We start from the raw sequence: 12,816 nt of genomic DNA, 5'->3' as shown, positions 1-12,816 counted from the left end.
AGCTGCTGCCTCTTGTCCCAGCAGAGCATCAGCATGTTTGTGAAACTGAGTTAACAGTAAAGCCCATCAGTTCATGAAACTAAAAAGACTGAAACCAGACAAGCCCTTGAGGACAACAACCACACTGAAACAAGTGAAGAATACCAAAGGCAGACTTTGCTCAAGTTTGCCAGTCTTGACACAGCCTCTTTTCCTCTAGTGCCAAGATACCTTACATTGATTGTTGAGCAAAAGTAGTTTCAACTGCATGAATGCCAAATGCTCCTTGGCAGGGTCCATGCCTGACAGCTGGGGTGCTGCCTACAGGGCAGAAGACAGGGAACAGCCTCTGGTGATAGGCTGCTGCCAGAGAACGTATGTAAGGACAGACATATTTCTCTATGGAGTCATGCAATGACCCTGTTTTTTCCTGCTCCATGACTCCACATCCTGCTTGCAGCATGCCTAGCACATAGGCTCTTACAAAGATGTGCAAGGTAAGCACCACTGCAGGCCAAATAATAATAGAGACCAAAAGAGGGAACTTTATGCTTAGCATGTGAAATCCAACAGGTTAACAACAGTCTCAAATCTTTTGCCACCAGTTCTTCCTCCTGTGCTTTGCTGGGCTCTGTGCTGTTGACCTGCCTTGTACAGTTCTCCTTCTGAGCCTAGAGCATGAAAGAGTGCTGACAGGAACTAAGGCTCTTGGTGTTCAGAACAGCATGTTTTGTGCCTTCTTGTTGCTTAATTAAAGCTCACACTTAACAAGAAGGGCCCCTTGAAGTTCTTAGGCATCTTTTGGGTACACAGCATTGCAGGACTGACTTCCTGGTGTGCACTTTTGCATGTGGACACCCAGAACTCCATCAAAATCCCAACTTTGCTGCCCAGCTTTTGCTTACATAAGCTGTGAGCTTAATCTGGTATATAGTATATAACTTATCCCAAATGCAACCACCACAAAGTTGGAAGCTGATCCATCAGTCTCTCCTCAGCTTTCAAAGGCATTATCTTAAAGAAACAACACACAAAACACACAGAGATGGTTCAAGAGCAAGCAAAGCATGGTGCTTTCAAGTACCAAGGACAAAGAGCGTGGTTCATCTGGACAACCACGATGGCCTATGGAGATAATCTTCTATGGAAAAAACTTGCCTAAATTGTCCTTTCAAGGCCTCCAGGGGTCTCAAAGAGACCATCTTCATCACCTTGCATCCCAGTCAGTCCTTTTTCCCTAAACATTTATCTAATAAACAGTTATACATTACTCTGTATTCCCATGAAAATTCACACTTCCATTTAAATAGCTAACATTGCAGATGAGTAGTGTGGAAGACTTTAGTCTACTCTCTAAAACCAATCCCTGCCAGAGCTACTGCAGCAAAATGAAATGCAAAGCAATGCAATACTTCCCCAGTGTATAGCTTAGCTGCCAAATCCCACCAAACAGTCCTAGTGAGTCTTGTGTTAACCCTGAGTTACTGAGGATCCATTTTAAAATTAAAGATGACTCAAAAATCTACTGGGACAAAAGACTGCCCTCAGCTAACCCTTCCTTCCTGTAAAAGGAAATGAAGCCATTCAGCACTTTGCAGGAGTTGCTCAATGATTCATCTGGGTTGAGCCTATGGTTCAAATCTTGCCAGGCTTTGTATCTGCTGCAAGCTCAGCGTGTATTTCACACTGAGCCTGTATTTGGTTGAAGCAGTCACAGTATTTTCCACCAAACCAATGTACATGCACTACAGATGCTATGTATACACCCCCTCCTTCTATTAACATGCTGCTGCTTTAAGCCACACGTCAAAATCATCACTGTAAGATAAATAATCACATGTTAATCTGAACAGAGTTTTATTAATAGTGAATTTCAGTTCCTACACTCTCCTGGCAGCTACAGCTAATTATCAAGCTAGTGCCTGTTCTATGAGCCTGCAGCCAACATTTGCCCTCCAAGGACAAGATGCATCAAAATTTTGCCTGGGCATGTGAGACTTGCTTTACATCAGTCTGAGGGCTGCACAGAGAAGGAAGGAAGGGGGAACTAAGAGGGAAAAGAATATCACCGAAGACACAGAAGGAAGGAAAACCACCAAGGTAACTGTTTGACAAGTACATGGTTTGGCCTTCCCAGTAAGAGAAGCTTGGTCTTCCAAATGAAATTTGGATCATCAATGACCAATACAAGCTATTTACTGATACAGCCTATTTTTTCAAGCTTACAGCAATGCTGCAGGGAATGACATCTGCGTAGATAAATACTTACTCAATCCAAGCTGAGCAATCTCTTCAAGTTCAATTTCTGTCTTTGCTGCAGCAATAGCATGAGGCAACTTCAGGGTGAATGGAAGGACATCCCTGTTGTGGAAGAGAAAAATAACAATTTTCAAAACAATATCCAAAGTTTTAAAAGCCTTTGTTTTCAACACAGCCTATGGCTAAGCTCTGATTCCTGCTTTCTTCTTGAGCTATGGCTGGTAATAAGAGCTTTAAACACACAACAAAAACATTACCAGCCCCAGGGTTCCTTTACATTGGAAAGCAGCATGAAATAGAAATGAGTTTCAAGTCCCCAGGACTCTTGTGGGGCTCATTTCCACTGCTCCACCCTATATTTTCTCCCATTACAGCATTTTTTTTTTTTTTTTAAACACACGCACCAGTGAGATGCAAATTGTCATCTGCCTTTAACTCTTCAACTAAGCTTCTTATCTTCTGAATACACTGCTAATTGTTCTCAATGTTGAATTCCATTTTCTCAGAATAAAAAAATTAAATGAGTACTCTGGCAGCTACCCTAAGCGTTTCTCAACTAGGATGTATTGATCCTATTCTGTCCTAGGCTGAAAACACACCTCATTTGAACAAGTTTTAATAGCTCATTCTCACATGCAGTTTTTCACTGCATACAAGAAGGTCAAAGGGTGTTTAAAGGGAGATGCATGAATGGTGATCAACAACATAAGCCAAATCTAGTGTAAAAAGTTTTTCAGACAGTTTTTAAGGGACAAAGCTACTTAACCATATGTACATTGTGTGTCTACTACCATCAACCAACAGCATACCTCTTGTTCACCCCACTGGTACCATTACACCATCAAGCAACAGTATCTGCTGAACTGCAAAATCTGTAGGTATAAATACCTATATAATTAAGAGTAAATGACAGCAAACAGAGCACAGGAATCATACATATGGCTGATGGTGGAATAATTTTTATTACTATTTTTAAGGCTGTAAACAAGTCAACCATCTGTTGTAGTAAAGACATATCATTTTTATCACAAATATTCTCTAAGTTATATGTTTAACTGTTGAAAAAACAACAGCAAACAATACCAGGTTCTTGGAGTTTCAAGCAAATTCAAATCAAGCATATGAAGAAGACTGATAGGCAAGCTAAAAAGTATTTGAAGAGACACTGCCCAAATCATACTACAGACAATTCAGTCTAGAACATCATCATAGACAAAATATGCAGACAGGTAGTCCTTGACTCCTTGTACAAACTCATTGTGTACTGCAAGAAATTCCCATAAAACATAACACCATCTTACCTGCTAATACAATAAAAAGCAATGAGCCTGAATAAATCAGCAAAGCTTATTCCAGAGCCCTCCAAGGAAAATGCTGCAAAGAAAGTTACAAAAGGTACTGAGTCACACATCTACCCACTCTTTCTTAGAAAAAGCTTAATTAAATTCATTTCTGATTTTTTCATAAAATTAGTAAGCTTGCATTATCAAACTAGCTACTGTATGGTTAACATAGAACAACTGTTTGGAGGAGTACATGTCTCTGCTAAAGCCCTTTTCAAAAATAGTCTTGCTGGTTGGTTGGTTTTTGCATTCAAAACATATGGTCTAATTTTTGGGAAACAGATCAAATGTTATTAGAATTGCACAAGTTTTTGCCAACAGACAACAAATCAACAACTGAGGTTTTGTTTTACCCTGTGTACTAATATGCCTAATTTTAAGTCTGGTTGATTACACCGACAAACCGCGCCCAAGGACTGCAAGATATCAAGCAGAAGAAGCTCCTGCTGTGACACAATCTAGATCTTTTACCTCAGTACATGACAGAGACCAGGACAACAGAAGGCCATTTATGAAATACAACGGCTGCATAAGACAGGTTCCTTAAGTACACAAATGATCTCGTGTAGCCTCAGATGACTTCTGCAAAGGGGTGAACATGGAGTCTGACTGCTCCAGCCTGTCACGGGGGGGATGGGGTTTTATGGATGAGGCAGATCCCCTCATTTCAGTCTAGACGGGGAAAGCCAAAAGCCATGCAAGAGCTTCAGTTACATCAGCAATACCTCTTGGTGAGTAGCAGCAATGTCATTTTGTCAGTACTCCATGTTGCAAAGTCAGCTCCTAAAGCAAGGTCCCAGTGCTACTGACTATAAAGCCCACATGAACTAGAGCAAAACTCAAGTCAGGTACTCTTTTTTTTTTTTTTTTTTAACCTAAACCTTACACTGAAAGACAGGTCAAGCTGGCCATTTACGTGCCTAGAAAAAGGTATTTCTTTAAGAGATGTACTAACAGTTCAGATAATCAACACACAGGTGACCTTGGCAGTTGAGAAGGTTATTAAAAGATGTACATTCAGATCCCAGACTACAGTGAAAACATCAAATAGGATCGGTGAGTAAAAAGTATCAGAAGACACATCCCCCTTGTGGTAAAATGTTACTCATGAAAGATAATGCAATGCTCCTTCATTTGCTAAAGGGGAGAGAGAGAATTCATTAGTATAACACATGCCTAAGGACACAACCATAGATCTCACAGATTAAATACATCTGTACTACTGCCAGTCAAGCAGCTTTCCACAAATAATAATTCACTTAGGTGAAAGAGCCTACTTTGTATCTGCATAAAAACAAACAAACAAACCCCAAAAAGTCCAACCCTATCACTGACAGCTTTCTCTTCTCTTTGTCATTCCTTCTTTGCAATTGGAACCAAAACCAGGCACACAATTTGTTGTTGCTGGAGAAAGAAGGGATAGGGAGAAAGGAAAAACTCAAATGAAATTAACTTAGGTCACTAATAGAAGTCAATTACAGACCCTCTGCCTCAGGGCAGTTTAACTGAAATTGTCAGCGGTTGTGGTTTTCACTGTCTTGTTAAAATAAACCCCTTTGCTCCGCTTCCAGTTTCTGCACCACATACACTCACCACTTGCAGCTTCCTTTTTTATTCCTATATCTCCAACATTTTTCTCACATCCTCTCTCAAAAGAGATGAGTGTTTTGAAACTGACTGAATTCTAACATTTCTATTAGAAAACAGTGAATAAACATCAAGTCATTACTGATCTCACAACACAAGCAGTTTTAGCAGAGTTAAAATCCACCTATTCATTGCATTTTAAATAAGAACAAAACATATCTGTAAATTTTTCTGTCTATAATAAGAACAGTTACCTTAGTACAATGAGGAAATGTGACGACAATTCATTGACAGCAGACAGGATTACACCCTGTGTTTCTACCCAAGTGGATAACTAGACAATTACCAACTAATATTCTAACTGGGTCCAGCACAGACTTCAGAGTATCTTCCCTTCCCCTGGGTATGCCTGACCCACTTGCAGAGTTGCCCATACAATCCTTCTTGACCTCAGCAGATGACACGGCAGGCAGTCTGAGACACAATTTTTGTGACTGGATATCTTCTGCTGTAGGTTTCACCAACACAGACTGCTACTGGCTCATGCAGGTTGACAAATAGCTGAAATCTTAAAACTTACTGTATGTGCTTTCTTTTATTGCAAATTCTTTTAGGCAGGACCCACAGTCACTGGGCAGACGCAGAGATATGACTTTCTTCTGTAGTCTTGCAGATTTCCTAACCAGAAATATCTGTTGTAGAGATGGGAAAGAGATGTGGTTTTAATTTTACCCCATATGCCTTAAAAGAGAGAGATATTATAGACAAAAGGAACCATAACAACTTCAGGATCTCTGATCTCCTATTCAACATCTCAGAATTTCATTCAATCATTCCTCTATCACGTCCAACAGCTTGGTGTAAAACAGTAGTAGAACATTTAGAAAAGTGTTTCATCCTTTTGTAACACAGACATAACACCAAGTCCGTTATGTCCTTCTGTAAGCCCTCTACAAAAACACAAAGCAAATCTCAGTTTTGAGTCAAGCTACAAAGTCCTGGGGAGACTGATGGTGGAGTACTCCTGTGTTGAACAAGCACATTTGTGCAATCCTTCTACATGAGGATGGAGGCAGCGGCAGGGTGCAGAGAGTCCCACCAGCCTTAGCTGAGCAGAGAGGGCTTGTTTTTCCCATTACAGAAGCTTCAATGCAGGTAACACAAAATACCGATGTATTTCCCATTTAGTACTGCTGTCCCCACGTGGAAAAATGCATCTGTTACAAACCTGCATAGCAAGGTCTACCTCTGGTGCTCTAATTGTAGCAGTCTAGTTCTCAGCTGCAGAAGACCCCAACCTAGTCCCCAGACATATCAGCCCAGATAAAGGGTCAAACTCCAGCTTGTCCAGCTGCCAAACACTCAGGAATCTCTCACTTGGACTATCCAAAGCACACGCTGAAATAGTTTTGTAGGTGTTGGTTTCACTGGGTTTTGTTTGTTTTAATGGAGTGTGTTTATGTGCCTGTGTGTGTTAATTTTATTTTATGACAAACAGTTGCATCAACAAGCTGAAATTAACTTCTTACCCCAGCAGGCTGGGCACGCAGAATTTCCATGGCTTCAGCATCATTCAGGCCAAGCTGCAGCCACACAGGATGAGTATGAAGGAGTTTGTCTAATATGCTTAGCTTGTTGGATAGGCTGTCATATCCAGAGTCACGGGGGCAGCCTTTTACATCCTTTTTCTCTGGAGAGACATTACCCATGTCCTTTACTAGACTACGATGAATACAAAACAGCGAAGTTAGATACGTTAGTCACCTATAAATAGTTGTTCAGTTCAGCAAACAGTTATCACATGACTAATAGCACTGCTGGCACCCTAAGTGGGTATTTCTTCTATTAAGAATTCATATAATTAGTATACACAAATTCTGTTATCTGTATGATTTCTCTCCTTCACTTGCCCTCAATTTAAGTTAATTTTAAGATAAAGCCTTAGCACTTAACTCTTAGCTTACTGCAGTTCAGTAATTCCTCCAAACAGACATATATATATATATATATGCATACATGAACTGATTTAACATTTCATCTTATTTCTCGTGTGTGTGTTGAAAACCCTAGTAACCCTCTCTTCTCTAGCACAAATAACCCTCCCTAAGGCACAACTTCACTAAGAAATCACCTACAATCAGAGCATTTTTTTCATACTCCAAATTCTCAGCGTATTTACATTTTTCCAAGTAAAGGACTTTTCCTCACAATTCAGTACTACACCTCTCACAATAAACAAGCAAGGAATAGTGAGTATATTTATACTCCCAATTCCTTTGGCTCTGGATTGACTGCTACGTGAGCAATGAAGGCAAAAGCCAAGCTAAGTCAATGTGTCAAACTAAGGTCTTTTTTTTTTTTTTTCCTCTAGCGTCAGGTCAGTTAGAGTTACTGCTAAATTCAGCAATAAAGGCTGCAGACGGTTTTAATGCACTAAAAATCCAATGAAAAGTACTGCTTCAGGAGCCATTTTTGTTATGCAAAGTTTCCTCACCATTCATGCACTGCACAACACCCAGTACAATTGTATGTGTATCACTGGCTCAAATTCCTCATTTTTGAGCTAAAGTATATCCTGATATTCTTCCAGAGCTAAAAATTACCACAGAACAGTTACTCCAGTAACAGCACTCCTGGTAGTGATATTAGCACACAGACAAACACCAGCCTGTTTCAGGATCTGACTCAGTAAGATGTCAGGTGCAAAGGCTCTGTTTTTCCTTCTGCCACCAGAAGAGGCCCTGAACAGCAGAGGGCAATGCAGACGCATTTCTGCACTGCAAACTACTTCGCAACAATTCTGGACTGCCTTTTAGACAGGCAGTAAGTGTCACTGACAGCATGTACCATCTTTATTATGCCAGATACAGTAGCCAGAGCAAGTGAGGTAGAGACTTCAGCACAGGAACGCTGAATAATAAAGAAATAAAAACAAGCAACAAGAACAACAACAAAAAAACAATGAATCAGATGTTTCCCCCCCCAGCTTTGGTCAGCATCTTACATGTACATCATCTCTGGATAGGGCTAGAAAGGAAAATAAATGGGGTGGAAAAGTACTTGATCTTTCTTTCCTTGCATGGTTATATGAAAACAGTCACTTATTAAAATTTCTCATTACCTGGATCAATTATCACTACCAGATCACCTATATGCCTTCTCCCTTACTTCTGTCCTCATTCTCTATTTGCTTGTTTATGATGTAACACCTTTTAGATTTGCAAGGCATCTATAATACAGATACCTTACATCCTCAAAAGCTGACAATACGCCTTCCAGAGACACAGAATACACAAGAAATGCTGTGTGCAGAAGAGAAGTAGTATTTACATAAATTATGACAGGGCTCTAAATCTGCTGTAATACAGATTCTAGGTTTCCCTTTTTCTACCATGGTCCCAGCAAAACCTAGTATTGTAGCATATGCATCTCCACAAAAGTCAAATCACGAATCACAACAGTGTTTTCATGAGCTGTTCCTCCAGACAATTTTATGCAGAAACTTTCCACTCCCCTTCAGAGTCAGTAACATTGAGCTATGTTACAAACCAGAGATAGCTGGGGCAAAATGAGTTACAGACACTGGCTGCAGGCTTAACTAGATATGACTTGTTTTTGTTCCTAGCTCAAGAGGTGGGCACTAAACACATTGCTGAGGGAACCTGTACAAAAGGGAAATGACTTCGCCTACAAAAGAAAGTCATATGCAGAAGAAGGTGCATGACCGTATCAGCTACAAGGTCAGGCACTGTTTGATACCAACAAACGATATGAGGTTAGTAAGAATTTGTAGACATACCTGGGTCACAGCACTCCTCTGCTGTATGGGTGGCTAATTGTTGTCAAACACACTCCAAGTGTTATAAATCAGAAGAAGAATTTGAATGAGGAGTTGCCAGATTCTTTGGAAACCCCAGGTACTTATGTGCACAACCCATCCCATGTGGTCCCATCCAAGAAGGGATGCAACTCACGAGTCCATACCTTACTGACCTAGATACACATGCAGCACTAAGCAGCACCTGCTCCCACCCCCCAAGAAATAAGCCAAAGATTACAAGCATCTGATCAGGATGAGATTTTTTGCTGCTCCTAAAAACAACCAATTCATGTGACTCTGATGTATCGTAGCTAGATCAGTACTAGTGTGTTACTGCAATCCCCAGGAAGGTGAACTAGGAACAAGCAGTGTTCAAACAAATATTTCCTATCCGGACAGTAAAGAATAACACTACTGAGCACCAGACTTTTTTTTTTTTTTTTTTTTTGATTTTTCAAATTATTTTGATTAGCAATCCAGGCACTACACAGCTAAGTCTTGACACATGGAAGTTCCTGAAATTTGTTATCATTTAGGTTGTAAAACTATTTGGGACTGGGATTTGTGTGTTGCTTCTTTGGAAACAATATAGCATGGAAAGAAGAACCATACAAATTCATCATAATCACCTGATTAATTTAAGCAAACAGAAGAAGTTGCTGTAACTGCTGTACTAGCAAAATAAGCGGCATATTATGCAACAATTAAATTTTTCCTCGTTTTTTCTTTTTCATTGATGTTTTTGGTTGGGGAGGAGAAGTGTTACTTGTGATTTTTTTATTTTATTTTTTTTTTAAGGCTAACTCCCAGTAAAAGACAATAAAAAAGGATAAATAAGAGGTTGAGGCCCGTAATCAGAACGTTCTTCTCCCTCATACCCACAAGGCTATAACACATCTTGATCACATCACTACAACACAAGTGCTCCTGTCCAGCCCCTCACTCCAGCCTTATGTGAGATTTTCTTTTGGTCTCCATCTGTGTCTTGCTCTGACCTAAGAGCTACAAATATAAGCTTTCAACAAAAATCTAAGCTTTCAACATTTCTCCCATTTTTTGTGGGACCTGGGACAATTACACGATCTGCTCCCCACCCCTCTGTACCTTCTGTGTCTGCACTGACAGACGCTGACCTGAGGAAGTGATTTCTCTCTTTGGGAGTCAAGGTGCATCCAGCTAATGTGCCCATCCTATGAGGATGACCAATGCTGTTCCATAGGTTCACAGTGTTGCATGAAAACTGCTCTAGGATTTCCCCCCCTCTCCCTAGTGAACAGTCACAGAATTTACCTGCACTTCTAGGAGTATGAGAGGTGCCGTGAGAAGGACCTAGATGACCACATCTGCTTCCTTGTTATGGAGAAAGCTGGATATCAGCCCACATGAGAAAGCAGCCTTGGGTTTAGTATATCATCCCTGATGCACTCTCACTAGCCAGGAAGAAAGGGTTTGTGCCTAGTCATGAGGAAGGGTAGGGTTAGACACCAGGTCTGATGCTATAATGAAGATAAGGACTTGTACTTGAACACACAGCAATACAACTTAACAAGCCTTGCACAACACAACTTTGTGTCCAGATTCATTTTTCTCCCACCCCACTGTTACTCAGCAGCAAGGAATATTCCTCCTGTTTGTTGCCATCCCAGTCACAAGGGCAAAGAGTGAGGCAGATGAAGTGAATCTTCATAGAACGGCAAAGGGATGAGTGTGAACCTTGCTCTAGTCCCACCAAAGGCCCAACCCACACTTAATTCAGTATGACTCCCTACTGCAGAAGGGTCTAGATTTCTGTAAATCCTGCACTCTAGCAGGTCTTAATTTCACCAGCCAAGTCAATACAGTCATATCAAACATCAGCTAAGAGAGGGCTCAAAGTCTCAGAAGACTACCTCTGCACCTCAGAAACTGGACTGTCACATTTTTCTCCATCCCATAACTGCTGAAGGGACAGAACAAAGCTGCTGAGAAGGTTGCTGAATACCTACCTACCTGCTGACTATAACTATCTACACTTGTCAATGTTAGAGAATCCAATGCAGAACTGCCAAGATAGTTAAGGGACTGAAACACCTATGGGGAAAGGCTGAGAGAGTTGGGACTTTATAGCAGGCTCGGGGGGATTCCATCTGTGCCTTATGAACACCCGAAGGGAGGTGCAGAGCCAGGCTCTTCTCAGTGGTGCCTGGAGACAGCACGAGAGGCAGCAGGCACAAACTGGAATGCAGGAGGTGCCCCTCAAACACCAGGAACACTTCTGTGCTGGGCAGGTGCCGCAGCCCTGGCACTGGATGCCTGGAGGTGTTGGGGTCTCCTCCCTGGAGACCTTCAGGAGCCACCTGGACATGGTGCTGGGTGCCCTGCTTGGTGGCCCGGCTGGGTCTGGGGTTGGGCCAGATAGACACAGAGCTCTCTTCCAACCTCAACCATTTCATGGTAACAGAAGCAGATCACTGTGCAAGACACAGAAGAAAACTACTTAAATTAATAATTGATGTGGAAAAAACGTGGAATACTAATGCATGAAGGTTGTCCATTGCAAAACAAGTGAGGATCAAGGTTCTGCCCACATTCCTGTCACAACAGAGCAGGAAAGAATAAGCTGCAGCAGCTGACAGCAAAATATCCCTGAACCATTTAACAGGCACCAAATGTTACATACAAACTGGGGCTTGAGAGACTTCCCTACAGAGGAAGGGCTGCAAGCTTTTTCCCCCTCACCTTGTGTGTCTGTTGCCTTTGTAAACAAGAGATTTAGAGCCCTCGAGAGAGGCTGAATGCACCCTACAAGACCATCTGAACACCACCAGCCATGGCACACTTACTCCACTGGCTGCCCAAAGGAATGCTTACACTCCCATCCTACATGGACCTGGGCTGTCATGCCATACAGAAGCTCTCTAGGTACCCTTTCAAAGGCCACTGGTACAGTGCTGATCAGAAAATTATCCTATTTATGCCCTTTTTCTGACAACTTCACTCACTTGCGTTACTTAGATACATGTCTGCATTGGGCAAAAGTCCAGGCATCAAACACCTTGGCACCATGGAATATTGAAAATGATGACATGAGACTCCCATTTCCAACGTTTTAACAAGCTTTTTTGCTTTTTTTCTTTTTTCTTTTCTTTTTTTTTTTTTTTTTCCCAGGGCATTTACACACTTACAACCAAAAGCTGTAGGCCCGAATAGGTTACTCGAATCATTATCAGTATTACTTGGGCTACAGGTGTCAAAAGAGACGAGATGTCAAATATAATCAGGGAAATCAAGTGTGAAAGTCACTACACAGCCACAAAATTCACTGAAGCTGTAGACATGCATCTTCATATACTTATTTTTCTGAACACAGCTGAGACCTCTTGCAAATGCTGCCTTTCCAGAACTAACTACCCTGGGTGCATGTGGATATAGGCAAAGATGGAAAACTAGCAAGAATAATACACATTCCTTTTAGCTCAAATTTCTCTACATTCAAATCCAATGTGACATTAAGATACCAACTTCTGAACAGCAGCATACACAGTAAATAGAAGCATCTTATATTAGTTACAGTTTTTAAATAATTATGATGAAACAAAGTTATAATAGCAAACATCCTTTAGGGGAGTCTAGTTTTCACAAAGCACTCTGGAAAACCTTAGTTGAAATGACAAATCTTGCTATGTAGCTCTACATAATGAAGAGGTATCAGCGTACTACTAATTAGATAATTTCCACCACCTTTTTCCTTACATAGAAGTATGCACTTCAGAATCACATACTCATAAAACTTGACCATGATTCATTTATTGAGATTCCATATTTTACATTTAAAGAAATAAATAAATT

At 41.0% G+C, this 12,816-nt stretch overlaps 1 protein-coding gene across 18 annotated transcripts in view; it reads right to left on the bottom strand.

Moving 5' to 3' along the window:
• Positions 1-12,816, bottom strand: part of RIN2 (Ras and Rab interactor 2) — a 299,965-nt gene that overhangs the window by 21,030 nt on the left and 266,119 nt on the right. For 17 of the 18 annotated variants that reach the window (XR_014317184.1, XM_082756878.1, XM_082756889.1 and 14 more), the window contains 4 exons: positions 6,698-6,890; positions 5,749-5,860; positions 3,540-3,612; positions 2,249-2,340 (listed from right to left, as the gene is read on the bottom strand). Coding sequence is in view for 17 of the 18 variants with exons in the window: in XM_082756878.1 (XP_082613004.1) it covers positions 2,249-2,340; positions 3,540-3,612; positions 5,749-5,860; positions 6,698-6,890 (470 nt within the window). In the remaining variant the exon portion in view is untranslated. The remainder of the gene's footprint in view (positions 1-2,248; positions 2,341-3,539; positions 3,613-5,748; positions 5,861-6,697; positions 6,891-12,816) is intronic. The other variant, XM_082756892.1, reaches the window with a different exon arrangement.

Source organism: Aythya marila (assembly GCF_965140915.1).
Source record: "Aythya marila genome assembly, chromosome: 3".
Taxonomy (NCBI): domain Eukaryota; kingdom Metazoa; phylum Chordata; class Aves; order Anseriformes; family Anatidae; genus Aythya; species Aythya marila.
This window is presented reverse-complemented; position numbering and strand designations above follow the sequence as displayed.